At 36.7% G+C, this 18,925-nt stretch overlaps 1 protein-coding gene across 4 annotated transcripts in view; it reads left to right on the forward strand.

The window, feature by feature from the left end:
* SPOCK3 (SPARC (osteonectin), cwcv and kazal like domains proteoglycan 3) overlaps window positions 1-18,925 on the forward strand; it is a 130,945-nt gene that overhangs the window by 89,635 nt on the left and 22,385 nt on the right. For all 4 annotated transcript variants that reach the window (XM_015819552.1, XM_015819549.1, XM_015819550.1 and 1 more), the window contains one exon: window positions 733-847. In XM_015819552.1, the coding sequence (XP_015675038.1) occupies window positions 733-847 (115 nt within the window). The remainder of the gene's footprint in view (window positions 1-732; window positions 848-18,925) is intronic.

The following is an 18,925-nucleotide window of genomic DNA, read 5'->3' on the forward strand; positions in this document are numbered from 1 at the left end:
CTAGCGGGACTGGCCTAAGGGATTTTAAAGGGGTTTTAATTACTTTTAATTGGACATATTTAAATATTTCGTTTTAATCAAATTTTAATCAGGTATAATATGTATATATGTTAGTATTTTATCTAATTGTCAGCCGCCCTGAGTCCGTAAGGAGAAGGGCGGGATATAAATGTAATTAATAAATAAATAAATAAATAAAAACTCATTATTTGATTAAATCTATATATAATGTAGGAGAAAAAAGAAAATACAGGGAATAGAAAGATTATGCAGGTTATAGAAGAGAGCTGGTACCAAATAAAAAGAGAAGTCAGGAAGACATACATGCTGCCTAATTGGGGTCATGCAGCATTTTTTAATTTTGGCAATTTTCAGATGTGTGGACTTCAGCTCCCAGAATTTTCAGCATAGCCAAGAATTACAATTTGTCTTTAGATAACAGCACAGTTACCTGGCTAATGAGGTGATTTATCTGTACGTGGTAGAATTAAAGCCTGTTCTTATCACATTTAAATAACATCTGGGTTAATAGTGTCACCCCATCATTCGCCTTGGTGTTGGTTTTATGCTCATTTTCTGTAAACCTCTGGGATTTACCAAGTTAATTAGTTGCTAAATAAATAAGTAAACAAATAAACAAATGGTTAATTCCAGCTACTTCAAAAATATTTGGTGAAGTGCAATTTACATTACATTTTTTATGATAAGGATCAATATTTTTTTCTATTACAGTGCAAACTAGACTATCAAGCCTGTGCCTCAGGAAAACATATCTCAGCTAAATGTGAAGGACGCTGTCCTTGCCTTTCAGAAAAGTCCACAAGTGCAGGCAGAAGTGATAAGAGAGGTAAGTTTTGATGTTCATGTTAGATCTCTCAGTTACTTCAGCAAATGGTATGTCTTCAAATAAAAAAAATTGAGAAGTAATTAATGACCTATTTCAACAGCTAAATGACTCTTCACTTTAAAGCCTAGCTTATAAAGATAAATAGAATTGCTTATTTGAAACTCTACTTGTTCTAAGTGTTTAGAGAACACCAAGAGATTTTAGAACCGTAGGCTACACAGGGTAGTTAAAAAGGATCTCTGAAGAAGGCAAAAAAAATAATAACATGAGTGTTGCCATATTTAACACCCAGACTTGGAAGTAAATCCTAGATCTCTAGGCACTTAACTCAGACTTAGCAGAACATTTCCGTACACCATTAGCTAATTTAAAGTCTTTATTGCAGGCAAGCCTTAACAAGTTACTGGATTACTCACTGCAGAATATTTGTGTTCCAGCATATAAAATTTTGGCTTCTTCTTTCTGCCTTTCTAATTGATGGATACTTGGCCAGTTTGCCTGGTACCATTGGATGGCTGAGCTATCCAGATAACAGTTGTCTCTTAGCCTGGTTTGTTCAGTGCTAGTTTAAATCATTACTGATATATCCATGAAGTCACCATAAACCACATTAGATGTAAAATAGTCTTTACTTGTATCTTTATCTGAAAGCAATATAGAATCAAGGGTTTGTTGGCATATTTTTAATAATTATACACCATTTTGCTAACTGTTTTGGGAAAAAAGCTGTTATCAACAAATATATTAATATCCATATATTAACATTTGACATTCTTTTTTAATAATAATTTTATTAAAGTTTACAAATACAAATAAAAACTAATACAGACTAACAAAAATATTAAAAAGTAAAGAAACACAAAAATGCAAAAACTGAAAAAAGATAAAAAAGATACATAAAAAAATGACATTCCGCTCCTTCACACATGCTCGAGTATTTTAATAATAATAAAAAAAAACCTCTGGTTCCTCTGATATGTTATGGCTTTTCTGTTGCTTCTTGGCAACAGAATATGTGAAGTTGCAAATTCATTTTCATATGGAGAAAGCTTGGGGGTTGCGTGATGTTGGTACAGGCTCACTGACATTAGCCTGAATAACTGGTTGATAAGTTTTATCATCACTTCTGTATTTATCATGGCTCTTTTGTGGAGGCAAAATTGTCCCAGAACTGCTTATGGACCTTCATGCATTTTCTCCCTTCTAAGCTTTGCTGTCTCTTATGATAGTAGAATGGTACATGTCTTTGTTAGTTCTGACAACATGACTTTAATTTAATCCAGCTTTCAGTAGTCTCAGTATGGGAATTGGGCCAAATCAATATTTAAAGGTTCCTATGCAAATTTTCATTATTCAAAAAAGGAGATGCAATCAATCAGAATAGAGCTGGAAGGGACCTTTAAAGTCTTCTAGTCCAGCCCCCTGATCAAGCAGGAGACTCTATACCATTTCAGACAAGTGGCTGTCCAGTCTCTTCTTAAAAAACCTTGAATGATGAATCACCCACAACGTCTAAAGGCAAGCTGTCCCACTGGTTAATTGTCCTCACTGTTAGGAAGTTTCTCCTTAATTCCAGGTTGCTTCTCTCCTTGATTAGTTTCCATCCATTGTTTCTTGGCTTGCCTTCTGGTGCTTTGGAAAATAAATTGACCCCCTCCTCCTTGTGGCAGCCTCTGAAATACTGAAATACTGCTATCATGTCACCTCTAATCTTTCTTTTCTCTAGAACTGGTCAAACTGAATTCCTGCAACCGTTCTTCATGTTTTAGTCTCCAGGCCCTTAATCATCTTAGTTGCTCTTCTTTGCACTTTTTCCAATCTACATCTACATCTTTTTGTACATCTACATCTTTTTTGTAATGTGGTGATCAAAACTGGATGCAGTATTCCCTGATGTGGCCTTACTAAGGTTTTGTAAAGCGGTACTAATACTTTACATGATTTTGATTTTATGCCTATTTTCTCTGAGCCATGCTCTTTTTGTGTGTGTGGCTTCCTAGCTTTGTGCCGTGTTCTAATTCATTTAACGGGGTATCACAAGATCAGTGATGAGATTTCCACGCTCACCTCTCCAGGAAGAAGCAAAGCTTGCTAAACTGCTTTGGCAACTTTCTAGGTATCACAGGAAAATTCAGCAGTCTTAGATTACAAAGCTCCAGTACTATGTAAGGCTAAGTCAGTGTTAATTCCCCTGAATTCTGCACATAATAGCTTAAATTTTGCCAATGGTTTCTACTTAACTTGCCACATTATCAAAGCTAGTGATAAGGGGAGATACTTCTAAACAGAGCAAGCACACTAGTTATTTATGCCAAAACTCCTGGCACCAAGGAATCAGATGAAACTCTCCCCAGCAAGTCAGTAGATACTTTTTGACATCATATCAAGACTAATTATTCATTCCAGCAAATTAGTAGATACTTTTTTGGCATCATGCCAAGAGTGATTATGTAGGAGACCATATGGAAAAACAAGAGCTTACTTTGATAGCTCTTTGGAAATTTTATTCAAAAGGTGGAATAGGTTGCTTCCTCAACTGGTTTAATACAACTAAGGCTCTTTGCTGTACAATTTAGAGTTTCTGTACTGTTCTTTGTCCTTGCTATCTTTAAAAAATACACATTTCAAGAACTGATTGTGGTAAAACTTGTACCATGATATCAAAGAATCTATTTCCTCTTCTAGTTTCATCCAACCCTGCGATTAAAAACAAATAGAAAAGTTGTAGAAATATTTTGTGTTTCCCACATAGCTTACAGCAGAATTCTTCAAATTTCGTGCTGCCTCACCTTGCAAAATGATAACTGAATTTGTACAATCCCCACATCAATAAAATAAAACAATAACTAAATAAATGTGTGTTTCCCCGAAAGCAAGACCTACCCCCCAAAATAAGCCCTAGCTTGATTTTTGGGGGTGGGCCTAATATAAGCCTTACCCCCAAATAAGCCCTAGTTTTGGGCAAGGTGCAAACCTAAAATCAAGCTAGGGTGGGGGTGGAGCTGCCCCACATGCCCGCACCCACTTACCATTGCAGCCAGGCCTCCTGTGATGACCCAGGGAACAGCACAGAGGCAATGCAATCAGCTGGCAATTCAAACCACCCTTTAATTGCTCCAAATTTTCCCCAAATGCTCCCACGTTTCTGGCAAGCCCCCAAACAACGGAAGACACACACCTCTGGCTGCAAGTAGTTTCACATACAGTCTGATTTAGGAGAGGAATTTACTCAAGGTCATGGAGATAAGAGAGAATGACACATACATCATAAACCTAACGAGTCTGTGTGAATACACACTTTCAGAAGGGAAGCCAAAATACAGTCCGAGTTCTTTAAACATCCAAGTAACGTTGTCAGCCAGTCCAACGGTCAGAGTTTCCGGGTTTCCAAGCAGAAGTCACAGAACAAGAAATCAGCAACAACACACACAAAATTCCAAGGAATCAGCGTTTGTTCCCGACAAATGCCTCTCCTCACAGCATCTCTTTAAATCTCATTCTCCAGGTGTGCCTTGTGGAGAGGGGCGGGGCGCTCTCCTCCCAAGTAATTGAGCCTGCCTGCATTGTTCCCTCCTTCTCTCCACTCTCCGTGCTCTAGGATCAGGTGGGGGTGGTCCTTGCTCATTGCCTGAACTCTGTCTCTCCTGTTCAGCCTGTCCCACTCCTGAAGGACCCTGGCCTGCCTCTGCCTGCTCTTCCTCACATTCCTCTAAGCCACAGACACCTCTCCCTCAATCTCCATAGGGTTCAGTTCCAGCTTATTGTCCTCTGCTTATTCAGGCTCCAACAGAGGCATGACACCTCCCACCTGCCTTGTCTTGCCAGCCCACTTCTTCTGCGCTGCCCCCCAGCATGCATTTTGCCATCAGAGGTCTTCCAGAGGGCTATTGTAGCTGAGAACCAAGCTACGGATTCAATCTTACTAAATAAGTAATGGAGGAAAGAGTAGCCCAGGCAAAATGACTACAAGGCTTCAGACTGTTTCTGCTTTATCTGGACAAGTCTAAGTGTGTGTGTTTGTTTGTGTGTGTGTGTGTGTGTGTGTGAAAGAGAGAGAGAGAGAGATCTAAGTTGCAAGTTTTTTTCTTTAATAATAAATCTCAGAGTGGTTTTAATCAAATTGACTTCCTCAAAGCTAAGTCTGTCAACTCAGATTGAATCATGTCCTTTCTATGTTTCTAATTTCCAGCTCAAATTGAATAAGAACTGATTCTTATAGGCATAGCCATAATTATTAAAGGTCCATTTAGCAATGCCTTTCTTTTTACGAATGCTTAAGATTTTTTCTTCTTTTTTTTCTTTTTTCTTTTAATTTTCAGAGAGAGAACACGTTTAATAATCATCCCTTGCCTTTGTAATTCTGTTGATTGTTTAATAAATCTAACAGCTCTAATTATGGTAAGATGACATATTCTACAACCTAATGTTGTATTAATCTTTGCAATTAACTGCACCATGCTTGTCATTTTAAAAAAAGAAATGGTTATAGTTGAATAGCTAATGCTGAATATAACGAAGATACAAGTTTAACCTTAAAATTAGATACATTTTGTCCCAGTTATTTTCTGAAATAAGCTGAGTGGCAGCAAAATACATAGATTGCATGGACTCAATTTATTTTTGACACTTAGAAATTTTAAATGTTCACAGTACCCTTTTGTTTTTGTACAAATGTATAATTACACATATAGGGAATTCCTATTATGTCATATTTCTAAACTGTCAGGGAATAATATTTTCACATTGAAACCTATTCTAATCTATTTGTCCTGACCAGAGAGCCCTCAGATATATTTGAGTTCAACACTTACTAGTTTGATATGGTGGATGCTGCATTTATTTATGTTTATACTAGAAAAGTCCATACAGTGCATTTTAACAAGACAAATCTGAATCTAGCATTAATAACTTAGATAAAAATCTGTTTTTAATGGCAGAACTATTTTTTCTAATAATCTAAAGTAGCAACAGAACTTTTGAACTGTTTTCAGTAAAAGCTAAATCACCACTCCCCTGCCCCAATATTTGTCATAAACAAATTTGCAAATGTGATTTAAAAAATAAGCCATTAGAATGCTAATGTGTGTGTTTTAATGCTGGTTTTTCAGATGATAATTTCTAAAAGCCAGAATTTAGGCTCTAAAGCAAAAGAGAAAGTGAGAAAGTATCTATCTATACTGATTTTGTGTGTATGAGTTACGAGAGGCACTCTAACGAAGGCTAGTTGAGTAATCTTGTGCCAGTGACTTTTTCTCAGTTCTAAGAATCAGGCAATAGCAAATAACTTCTGAAATTTTTTGTCAAAAAACTTCAGATATTAGTCCAAGGAATCCAACATTGACTGGTTAAAAAAATCTAAAATCTAAGTGCATTTTATTGGATGTCCTTATTAACTTGCTCATAATTGGGAATTCCACCTTTAATCTGATGTTCTTAACTAGTTCTTCTTGTGCTAAATTCATGAAGGTCTTTGTTAGAGAATGTTAGAGAAGCAGTTTTTATTCAGGTTTCAATCTCAAATACAAGCACACACACAGAAGAACACAGACACACACAGAGAACTCCATAGAAAAATATTCACTCCTCAAATTTTATTGTATATTTTTGGAAACGAGTATTAGCAGAGCTTCATGTGGATCCAGCTAACATATAAAGGGAATCAGAGTGATAGATATCTGCAGGAGATTAAACAAGGAGGCAATGTGGGCTGGGAAAATGTGCTTTGATATTCAGTGCAAACTCCTCTGTTATTTCTTACAATGTCACACACAAGACATCTTGATTTCACAGTGTACATTTTATTGATTGGCAAAATCCCAGCTTGCTGCACATACTCTGGTCGCAATGAAGAGATAGGAGAAAAGTTTAATGCTTGATTCATTTATTCCATAAACAAAGTCATCCAATTTGTGATTTGCCACTAGGAAAAAAAATAATCTCAATCCTCTTCACTCACTCCCGGTCAATCAATCTATTAAAGGAAGAATGACTGACACTTATATTAGTACTTCATTAAACTAACAGGCTAACTAAAAATGTCCTAGGCAAATCTCACAAGTTTTATCCAGAGAAAAACTCACTGCACTGATTCACCATGGGAAAGGAATTTCTGAAGAACTTCAGAACTTCTGAAGTCATATCTAGCAAAAGTTACAATATGATTTCAAAATTCAGTTGTTTTTCCATATTATACCTTTTTAATGTCATAAGTTTGCATTGGTTGTATGTATATTATTATGTAGGTCAGAGGTCCCCAATCTTTTGGGCACCAGGAATCGGTTCCGTGGAGAGAGGTTTTTCCGTGGACGGAGGGTGTGTGGTTTTGTGTGCTGTCTGCATTTCCTGGATGGGCTTTGCTTGTTTGTGCGAACTGGTTGCTGGCATGCCATGGCCCAGTACTGGTCCATGGACCGGGAGTTGGGGATCCCTGATGTAGGTTTTCTGGAGTGAAAATATAATTTATTTTTTTGTTTTCTAATAGTTTATGAAATATTGTATTTAATATTCATATTTAAAGTAAGATAATAATTTTTTCTTGAGATTGTGATGCAGAAATAAAGAACAGTTATTTTAATGCATACTGCTTTTAAATTACAGTTTCAACATTTCATTTCCATCTTTTATGATATTAACGATCACATCCTTGGCCATAGTACCTGTTAACAATTTCTTATTTCTTATTAATAGTAACTGCCGTACTTCACTTTCAGCATTTCATATCCATTTTTTATGATATTAATGATCACATCCTTGGCAATAGTAGATGTTAAAAAAATACTTATTTCTGTTAACATCTAGTAACTGCCTTGTTCTTCACTTGTTCTGTTATTTTAATTAGCACTTTTATTGCCTTTTATTCTTATCTTAAAGTACTTTTATTAATGGACATTACTCTATTTGTAATTTTTACTATCTGTGAAAAAAGTGATGTTAACAGAAAATTAAATTGCTTATGCAATAATATTTTATGTTAATTTTTCATTTGTAAATAATAATATATTATTTCCTTGAAGTTTGATGTTATTTCATTTGCTAAAACAAAAAGTAATAATTTTTCCTTCTCAGATCAAGCTAAAAATCATACGACAGAAATACTATCAAGTTCAGATAATATACAAATATAGATTTGGCTTATTAAGTGATTTGCATGTATGAATATATAATTAAGCTAAATGAATGTATAAACTAAATTAGAAAATGCAGTTGGGATTGCATTATGTCCGCTCCCTTCCTCAGCCTGTATTATTCAGAATGCAAATAAAGTAGAATCATGATTCATGCTGACAGTTACACTTTAACATGAAAGATCACTATTGATCATAAAAGCTGGAACTGATGCTGAAGTTCAGCAACATCTGGAGAGCTAAGGATAACAATCCATGATTTATTCTTCCTGATTGTTTCAACTAATTAGGAGCTATGTAAATAATATGATTATATTAATGTGATAAGTAGCCAGGTTAAGCAGGCAAACCAAGCTTTATGTACTGTTCATTTTAATGACTTTTAACTACCTAAGAGAGTTTTGGTATCAGGTTTAGCATGAAATATGTCAGCAGGATTGAAGAGGGGACAAACTACCGTATTTTCCGGCGTATAAGACGACTGGGCGTATAAGACGACCCCCAACTTTTCCAGTTAAAATATAGAGTTTGAGCGAGAGGGGGGGGGAGAGAAAACTTGATGAGTAATATGCCAAACCACATGTGTAAAGGAATAAAATAGAATACCCGTATTTTCCGGCGTATAAGACGACCCCCGACTTTTGAGAAGATTTTCAGGGTTTAGAAAGTCATCTTATACGCCGGAAAATACGGTATGAGTTGCCTTTGCAACTCTGGCTTATATATCCCTATATATCCCTACTATTATCCCTAATAGTTGATAATATTATACACATGTATAACATCTGTGATAAATTAATAAAATACTACATTTTTTTTCATTTATCTAAATCCAATGCATTGTATAGGAAGGTTAACAAATCCAAAGAGCATTTAAAAAAAGAATCTAATGAATTTGTTGCTTGGATTTCAGCTTACTCATCAAAACTAATCAATTGCTTTTTTATTCCAGTTTAGTATGGGTTCTGACCCTGTTACCTACTGATTACAAAATTAAGTTTAAAATTATTAAAATTATTTTGGTTTAATTACAATTAGTACTTTTGATTTAATTCTACATATTTGTAACTCTTATATTTTGAACATGTTGTATGTAATGTTCAAAAGTATTAGATATGAAATTAGAACGTTAAACAGATATTGGCTCTGTACTTAACGGGTTCCTAAAAAATCACGTATTTTAAAGAAGCAAACCAGTTATAACTTTTTATTGCTTGTTCCTAAAATTTTAATCCTACCCCTAGTGTGATTCCTTATGGCAACATCAGTCTAAAAAAGACTTCAGCTTAGTTGGTACAAAATGGTAAGCCTAGATCAGGGGTAGGCAACCTTGGCTCTTTTATGACTCGTGGACTTCAACTCCCAGAATTCCTGAGCCAGCCACGAGTCATAAAAGAGCCAAGGTTGCCTACCCCTGGCCTAGATAGTTCAAAATTAATATAATATGTGACAAACTAAGTCAACATTCTCTGCATTTTTACTGGGCATGAGCAGAACCCAGGTTTGCGATGTTTAAAGTACAATTTAGTAGAACAGATTTGGGTGTTTAAGAATCAGAATGAAGCAAAGAAGAATGGGCCCCTAGCATTTTGAGCACTCAGTTTCAAAATAAAATCCAAACTAAGCTTGCAATAGTTTTCCATCTGGGAGCAATCATTGTTATCCACATTCTTTCTTAATTTCAGCAGCCTAAATGGAAAGAATATAATAGTAGTGTTGGTATAACTAAACAATACAAACAATTTACTGAGAATCAGTAATATCAGCTCAGAAATCTCAGTCTCCATATTGATATAGGCCATGTTATTGCCTTAAAGTAATCCAGTAGTCTATATGTAACTTGAGAGTCTGTTGAACAACAGGGCATATTATATCCAAGCGTGAGAGTTGAAATCCAACTTGTAGAAGTAGATATTCTTTATTTATTTTAGTTTATTGAGCTTTCCCCCACTACAAGAAGGAGGAAGGAGAGAAATAAGACAAAAATGTTTCTTTAAAAAAAAAAAGCATGTCAAATGCAAAGTCCTAGCTTTGTGCCTTATTAAAGTTATCTTTGGAAAACAATACTTCCCTATATATATGAAAGTTAGAATTATACCATCCAATGTAAAGATGTTGAAAAGTTGCCTGTTATTTCTCCCTTTTGTAAGATCCTGATGGTAAGGATGGGATTGAGTAAATATGTTTCTTCTTCATGGATCTGTTGTTATGTAACAGAGGTCCCACTAAAATTAGATTAGCTTGTTGAACTTCCAGAAACATTATGATGGAAGTTTATTCAATTGCATTTTTATTTAAATTAGAATTCTTTATTGGCCAAGTATGATTGGACACGCAAGTAATTTGTCTCCAGTGCATAAGTGGATAAATCATGATCATATTCATAATACAATCATGATAAATCATAAGATACAACACTCAGTGATAGTCATAAGATGGTAAAGGAATAGGTAATAGGAAAGATGATGATGTTGATAACAACAACAACACAGCTCTGCTACATGGTTTGATATCCTAGACCTAGGACATACTGTAAAACAATATTTTGGGAATTAGTTGTTTAGCAAAGTGATGACATGAGGAGAAATGCTTTCTGTGTCTAGTTGTTTTGGCATGCAATGGTCTATAGCAGACATGTCATACTCGACGTATTGGAACGTTTTCCCCATTGCTGGCAATGGGGTGGGCGTGGTTTCCTCGTGACAAGTCCGGCCCACGGGCCGGCAGTTTGACACCCCTGTTCTATAGCATCATCTTGAGGGAAGAAGTTGAAACAGTTTAGAGTAGAACAGAACAGAACAGAACAGAACCTTGGAGATCTTCTAGTCCAGCCCCCTGCTCAAGCAGTTTATGTCCAGAATGTGAGGTATTTAGGTATTTTCACAGCCCTCTTTCTGGCTTGTGCAGTATACAGATCCTCAATGGATTGCGATTGTTTTTTCTGCAGTCCTGACTAACTGTGCCAAACTAGACAGTTATAGAGCCATTTGTCCGAAATGGTATAGGGTTTCCTGCCTGAGCAGGGGGTTGGACTAGATGACCTTCAAGGTCCCTTCCAACTTTACTATTATTATTATTATTATTATTATTATTATTAAATGACAGATTCAATAATTACACTAAAATTAAGTTAGCTTGTTAAACATCCAGAAACATTATGATGAAAGTTGATATATAAATGATATAATGTCTTTATTTCAGTTCAAATTAATTTATTTTGTACATTACTCTGGTTTTATCTTTCTTTACTAAACTGTCCCTTGCCAAGCATGAGAGTTTGTATGTATGTATGAATGAAATATGGAAGAAATAGTTCAAGATATTATAGGAATTGCATTAGGGGCTGTTGATACTCCTTGCCTGTCCACTAGGGTGATGAACTATTTAACTTTAAAAGAAAATGGAAAAATATTGGATTTATATATCTACTTTCTTTGCCAAGAAATAAAATAGTTACCTCCCCACAAATTAAAAATGCTATCATTCCTAGTAAAATTTATCCTTACAGAATGTAGAAAGACATTTCCCATAACCCATAGTTCATTTTACCGTCTGCCACGCTGTCACTTTATATCCTTTGAGGTAGTTGAAACACACAGCTTGAGAGACCTTCAAAGGATTTGATCTGAGAACATATTTTTCAATGTCATTTTTACTTTTTTTAAACTGAGAAACAGCTGTATTTGAAAGAATTTATATGCTAATTTAACAAGGACACTGTTAACCCGCATTGCCATTTCTTTGAAAGATAGAAAAGGTGCTTTAATTTTAATTGAAAAGTGTTATATTTATCAGAATTTATTGAATCCCAATAATATTCTTTTTTGCACTTTAAATCTTTCTAATTCCACTTCGTGGATTTTTATTTTTATTTTCCTTCCAACAGAGGCCAAATTCTGTATGTAGTGAAAACATGATGAGCAGGACTTGTGCACTTTTATTAACAAAAAGGTATTAGAGGTCTATGTGAGTGCTCTGTGTTTCATTGGTCTATCATGTCTTAATATTAATAATAATAATAATAATAATAATAATAATAATAATAATAATAATAATAATAATAATAATAATAATAATAATAATAATAATAATAATAATAATAATAAAGTTGGAAGGGACCTTGGAGGTCATCGAGTTCAACCCCCTGCTCAGGCAGGAAACCCTACACCAGTGGTTCTCAACCTGTGGGTCGGGACCCCATTTGGGGTCGATCGACCATTTCATGGGGGTCGCCAAGCAAGGCTGTCCGCCATTTTTTTTGTCCGCCATTTTTCCCCCTTTTCCAGCGGGTGCCTTACCTCCCTTGGGCTGGGCCAGCTGGTGGTCGGCCTGCTCCGTCTCTGCCGCTTGCCAGCTACGCCTCGGCCGGCGCAGGGGGCAGAATCACGCATGCGCGGCGCTCCCGGGCAGGGAAAGTCCTCGACTTACGACCGGTTGGATAGTCCTCGACTTATGACCGGTTTAGTCCTCGACTTACGACCGGTTGGGGTCGCGGCATTAAAAAGGTTGAGAACCACTGCCCTACACCATTTCGGACAAATGGCTGTCCAGTCTCTTCTTAAAATCCTCCAGTGTTGAAGCATTCACCACTTCCGGAGGCAGGTTGTTCCACTTGTTAATTGTTCTAACTGTCAGGAAGTTTCTCCTTAGTTCTAGGTTGCTTCTCTCCTTGATCAGTTTCCATCTGTTGCTTCTTGTCCTGCCTTCAGCTGGCTTTCTATGTTTTAATCTAGTCAGGGAAAAGTATCATAACTATTTTGTTTTTCATACCAGGCAGTTTGCAGTCAGAGTAGTTACAGAGTAAGAAATACATATAACCCAAAACCTACAGTGGGATTGTGGATTAGAAATACTCCTAGTAATTCATTAAATATCTAATATATATATATATAATCACAATTCTAACCAGGACCGAAATAGCCTATAATTGCTATGATTTTTGCATGGCATCAAAGGCATGAAGTTTAATAAATCTGACAGCTTCCTTCTGGCTTCAAATCATACCCTTTAGATAATCTAGATAATACAATCATCGATAGATTATATCTCCTGAATAAGCCACATTTTTCATTGTGGTCCCTCAATTTTTTTCTCATGTTTGCACAGGCATTTTTGGTACATCACAGAACTAAAGTCCTTTTGGTGGGCTTAAGAAGCCACCTCTTCACTATATATATTTGTCTATATGACCTGCTGTTACTTACTTCATTTCCTTTAAACATCATAGTATCGAATATCTTGGATGCATTCACTGTCCCATCATTTAATTTTTCTTTTAGCTATGCTTTTTTTCTTTTAATGACCCTATAATCCTTTGCCTCAGGATGGAGTCAGGGCGATTGAATGAAGCTGAACGTTTACTGGCCGGATGCCCTTCCTGATGCCTATGTGAAGTTGACAGCAGACAATTAATGATTGTGCCCAAAGAGAGAAATATCTGCTGCTACCTAGGATTGAACTCATAGCCTCCTGATTGTGAGACAAGAGCTCCATCTCTAGGCCACCATGCCACTCTTTGTTTTAGCTATATTACCCATTTATCTTTATCTTTTAAAAAAGTATAATATATTGTTTGTGATTATTATTTGTTGTAATACTATCCATGACTTGGCACATCTTAGTGTCTTATGGTCCTGAAAGGCCTTTCCCGTTAATATGTGAAATGTGGGAGGAAACTTTGTCAGATGGACATTCCCTGTACATCCTGCATTCTGAAAAATGGCTTTCAATGGATTATTTCCCATTGCCAGGAATTTGCAAAATTATCTGCTAAACTAGTCGTAGACCAGGCATGTCAAACTCGCGACGTATCGGAGCTTTTTTGCCATTGCCAGTGGGATCAAGTTATCTAAGCATCAACTGGTATCAATTAAGCAAACCTTTGGCTACCATCAGTCTTATTGGGCTTAGACCAGGGAGTTGAAGTCCATGAGTCATAAAAGAGCCAAAGTTGCCTACCCCTGGCTTAGACAGTCTTGTTTTCAGCCCACCTATGTTGTTAATGATGCTTTTGGTGCTGTTGGCAGCCACAATGCCATTTGCTATCTAGCATAACATTTAGGCTGTTGGTAAAAATTTAGTGAAGAAGTGTCACAGGGACATGGAACCATCACTTTGAAATAAAAGGTCAAATCTTGACAATTGCAAGGTCTTATTGACTGTTGCAATTATATTAAAATACTGGAGCTATCTGTTTTTTTATCCTGAACACTTTTAAAACTAAAAACAGTACTTACACCTGTGTTTCAGTTTTGCCCTCTAGACCAGTGGTTCTCAACCTTTTTAATGCCGCGACCCCAACCGGTCGTAAGTCGAGGACTAAACCGGTCGTAAGTCGAGGACTACCCAACCGGTCGTAAGTCGAGGACTTTCCCTGCCCGGGAGCGCCACGCATGCGTGGTTCCGCCCCCTGCGCCGGCCGAGGCATAGCTGGCAAGCGGAAGAGACGGAGCAGGCCAACCACCAGCTGGGCCAGCTCAAGGGAGATAAGGCACCTGCTGGAAAAGGGGGAAAAAATGGCAGACAAAAAAAATGGCGGACAGCCTTGCTTGGCGACCCCCATGAAATGGTCGATCGACCCCAAATGGGGTCCTGACCCACAGGTTGAGAACCACTGCTCTAGACAAGACCTGCCAATGAGTTTTGACTTAGGGAATTAAGAGTTCTCCAGTTACTGAGCCTTTGCAGCATACAGATGTTTAAAAGGACACTCTCAATATCAAGCCCTTAACCTCCAGCTTCACTCAGGAGTCCCTCAAGCTCCTTTCTGTTGTGTTACAGAAGCAGAGTTTCCTCACTAGCAGCTATACTTCCTGTTAAGCATTAATCTCCCTCAGCATTATTAAAGCCTTGGCCTAAGACCCAGGCAGATAATGGTAAATCAGACTTAGTATTTACCACTTTGGTAGCATCTCTTTCCTCTTCTGACCAAGTTACAGCAGAGATATTTTGGAGGTTATCCATCATGATAAAGAACAGCTTTTAGAAATCAATGTTGCTTTGGGCAATATGGTTTATTCCAATAAGGGATGATCAAATATTTCATTTGGTGCAGTCAGCCACATACCATATTGTATTGTGATTTTACTATGACAAAAGTCTCAGCCAATCACATATCCTAAATGTTTGTTCTAGTCTGTCCTGCTTTGAAGTATGACACCAAAGAATCTTGCCAGATTCTGACATCGGTGCCACCTATTTTGTACATTCTGGATAACTTAAAACTGTATTTATAGATATAACATTTTTCACATAATCTGCACGTCACTTTACTAATAGTTTGCAACACAGGCTGAAAAGAATGTTCCGTACCAGTGAACCAGGAAGGCTGGAGGCTCAATAGTTTCAGAAGATTTTACTCCTTTTATTGCACATTGCAAATTATCATATTTGCATATCATCAGCTGTTTTTCAAGGAGAAGATTGCTCTGGTCTTGTTTCAGTTGCTTAAGGGTAGACATATGAAACAACTTTTTTTCAACATGCTCTCCAGCTTATGAAGCAGCAGATAAATGGGGTCTACTGCTTAGCATAATAAAGATACGTCAGAAAGGATAATCTTTTCCAATAAATCATATTTATGCTGCTGTTTCTTTTGAAGTAATCCTATGTTGATATTTGAATATAATGCAGTATTCAGTGACCTGTGTGATTATTAAAAGGTTTTTCTATAAATGGTGGCAGTATATTGCATAATGAAATTCATATATAGGATCAATGCTAATACAGAGTATTTTTACTGTTTATTATTCAACCAATGCATAGGTCAGACCAGTTCCGACAGATGAAACTCTTCAAAAGAGATTTGGGAAGTGATATTGGAAGATGTAATGTTTATTATAATTATGTCATTATAATTATAATATCTACTATAATAAACTTCTGAAATTATTAATAGTAGTAACTGTGAGAGGGACCTCAGAGTCCTAGTGGACAATCACCTAAATATGAGCCAGCAGTGTGCTGCAGCTGCCAAAAAGGCCAACACAGTGCTAGGCTGCATTAACAGAGGGATAGAATCAAGATCACGTGAAGTGCTAATACCACTTTACAATGCCTTGGTAAGGCCACACTTGGAATACTGCATCAGGTTTTGGTCACCGCGATGTAAAAAAGATGTTGAGACTTTAGAAAGAGTACAAAGATGATTAGGGGACTGGAGGCTAAAGCATATAAGGAACGGCTGCTGGAATTGGGTATGTCTAGTTTAATGAAGAGAAGGACGAGGGGGGACATGATAGCAATGTTCCAATATCTCAGGGGCTGCCACAAAGAAGAGGGAGTCAAGCTATTTTCCAAAGTGCCTGGAGGCAGGACTAGAAGCAACGGATGGAAACTAATCAAGGAGAGAAGCAATCTAGAACTAAGGAGAAACTTCCTGACAGTGAGAACAATTGACCAGTGGAACAACCTGCCTCCAGAAGCGGTGAATGCTCCAACACTGGAAGTTTTTAAGAAGAGACTGGACAGCCATTTGTCCGAAATGGTATAGGGTTTCCTGCCTGAGCAGGGGGTTGGACTAGATGACCTTCAAGGTCCCTTCCAACTTTACTATTATTATTATTATTAAATTTCATAAGTGTCACATGTTCCCTGTGCTTTCTTGTAACATCATTTTGAGGGATCCAAGTTAGAAATGTTACGTATCCATTTCTGTAATCAAGTTGTTTAACTTGTCAGGATAAAGTAAAAATATACAGTATGATTAGCATACCATATTAATGGTCAAAAAGTGCAGAGGAATCACTACAATACTGCTTTAGAGTTGGGTTTACAGAGGTTTCTGCATGCTATAGGTAGGAATTATGAAAAGCAACAATGTATAAAACAATGTATAAAACTGATATTGCCACCACAATATATCTAAAACACATGAACTATTTGCACCACAGCTATTGAATTACTAACAACCGAGTTTGACAGAAACAAGAAATGAACTTCACCATATAATATATAACATTCCATGGTGAATTTTCCTTGCTGTTCTTTGGGGATATCTTCAGCAGTAATGCACTTCTCATGTTACATGAACAGTTGAAACAATTTTTCTTCAAGCATCAGTTATTGACAGATCATTTTCTAACTTTCTTCAACAAAGTCCCAATGTTGACACTGACACTTTGCAATGCAATGCAATGCAAGAGTTGGAAGGCACCTTGGAGTTCTTCAACCCCCTAGTCCAGGGGTGGGCAATCTCTGCTCTTTTATGACTCATGGACAGCTATGCTGACTCAGGAATTCTGGGAGTTGAAGTCCATGAGTCATAAAAGAGCCGAGGTTGCCTACCCCTGCCCTAGTCCAATACAAGAGTTGGAAGGCACCTTGGACGTCTTCTAGTCCAACTCAGGCAGGAAACCCTATACCATTTCAGACAAATGGATGTCCAATCTCTTCTTAAAAACTTCCAGTGTTGGAGCATTCACCGCTTCTGGAGGCAGGTTGTTTCTCTGATTAATTGTTCTAACTGTCAGGAAATTTCTTCTTAGTTCTATGTTGCTTCTCTCTTTGATTAGTTTCCACCCATTGCTTCTTGTCCTGCCCTCGGGTGCTTTGGGGAATAGCTTGACTCCCTCTTCTTTGTGGCAACTCCTGAGATATTGGAACACTGCTATCATGTCACCCCTCATCCTTCTCTTCATTAAACTAGAGCTAGACAATTCCAGCAAACGTTCTTTATATATTTTAGACTCTAGTCCCCTGATCATCTGTGTTGCTCTTCTCTGCATTCTTTCTAGAGTCTTAACATCTTTTTTACATCATGATGACCAAAACTGGATGCAGTATTCCAAGTATGGCCTATTCTAGTTTAATCAGTCTCGGTTTTGTGAATTTTATAAACAGTATAGGTTAGCAATGAAGGTATTAGGGGGAAAAGATGAAGTTAGTTTAAGATGCAATTGATAAAAGAAACTCAGGGATGATAATTTGACAGTTCTTTTCAGCTAATAACAGTGGAGCTGATAACCATCACACTCACTTCAATCAAATAACTTTAGCATATATTATTATTACAATTATTATTATAATTATTATCATTACATAGTTATATAGATTGTTGCTTAGCATTTCATTGTCCATCTTAAAAAGTCTTTGTAGATGTGACACTAAAATAGTTTGCAAAAAATATCTTAATGGGCAAGTTTATAAGTTCTTGCAAAATATGTTTGCAGTATAATAGCTTTACTGACAACAAGTTTATTTGAAGGTGAAGCTAGAATTTACTACATAATATAGAGTACATAGTCTTCATGATAAGACATTCAGTAATATGATAAGAACTGGTTTATGTATATATACAGTCAAAATGTAAGAATTGATATCTTCATATTCACTGTTATAAAATTTTGATTATTCAGCATGATGAAAATTAATTTATGCATTTTCCCCCTACTGATTGCCTATCAGTTGTGGTACCAGATAAAATGCTGGAGCAAAATGGAAAAGACCAGCACATAGCACAATTCAATATGTGGCTAAAGGAGTGGTGTAAAGGGGAAGGCTTTGGATATATTAGTCACGATGTCTGTAGCTGGTCCAATGAAAAGATGTACAAAAGAGATGGTTTGCATCCATCAAAGAAAACAAAAACTAATAACTATGAAGGAAAGAATGAAGAGCCACAGAGGCACCTAAGAGAAATGGCAGACATTAAGCTAGAAATAGATAAATAAATAATGTATAAAACAGGATCTTAGAGTTGCACCAGTTTCTTCCTAATTCCTTCTTCTCTCAGTTGCCACCACTGATATCAATTCAAGCCACTGAAAGAAGTACAAAATTTAAGATAAACATCTCTCCCCCCCACCCCTGTGTACTTAGTAAATAAATAGCTCAGATCTGTCTTAAACCTGTCTGTTCTCCATGCTGTAAATCTTGATATAATCCTGTAGTTCTTGATGACAGAATGAGACGTGCTTGACAACAGTGTAGAGACAATTTGATCAAATTCCTGTAT

The sequence above is a fragment of the Protobothrops mucrosquamatus genome, unplaced genomic scaffold, assembly GCF_001527695.2.
Source record: "Protobothrops mucrosquamatus isolate PMUCROS unplaced genomic scaffold, P.Mucros_1.0 scaffold945, whole genome shotgun sequence".
Classification (NCBI taxonomy): domain Eukaryota; kingdom Metazoa; phylum Chordata; class Lepidosauria; order Squamata; family Viperidae; genus Protobothrops; species Protobothrops mucrosquamatus.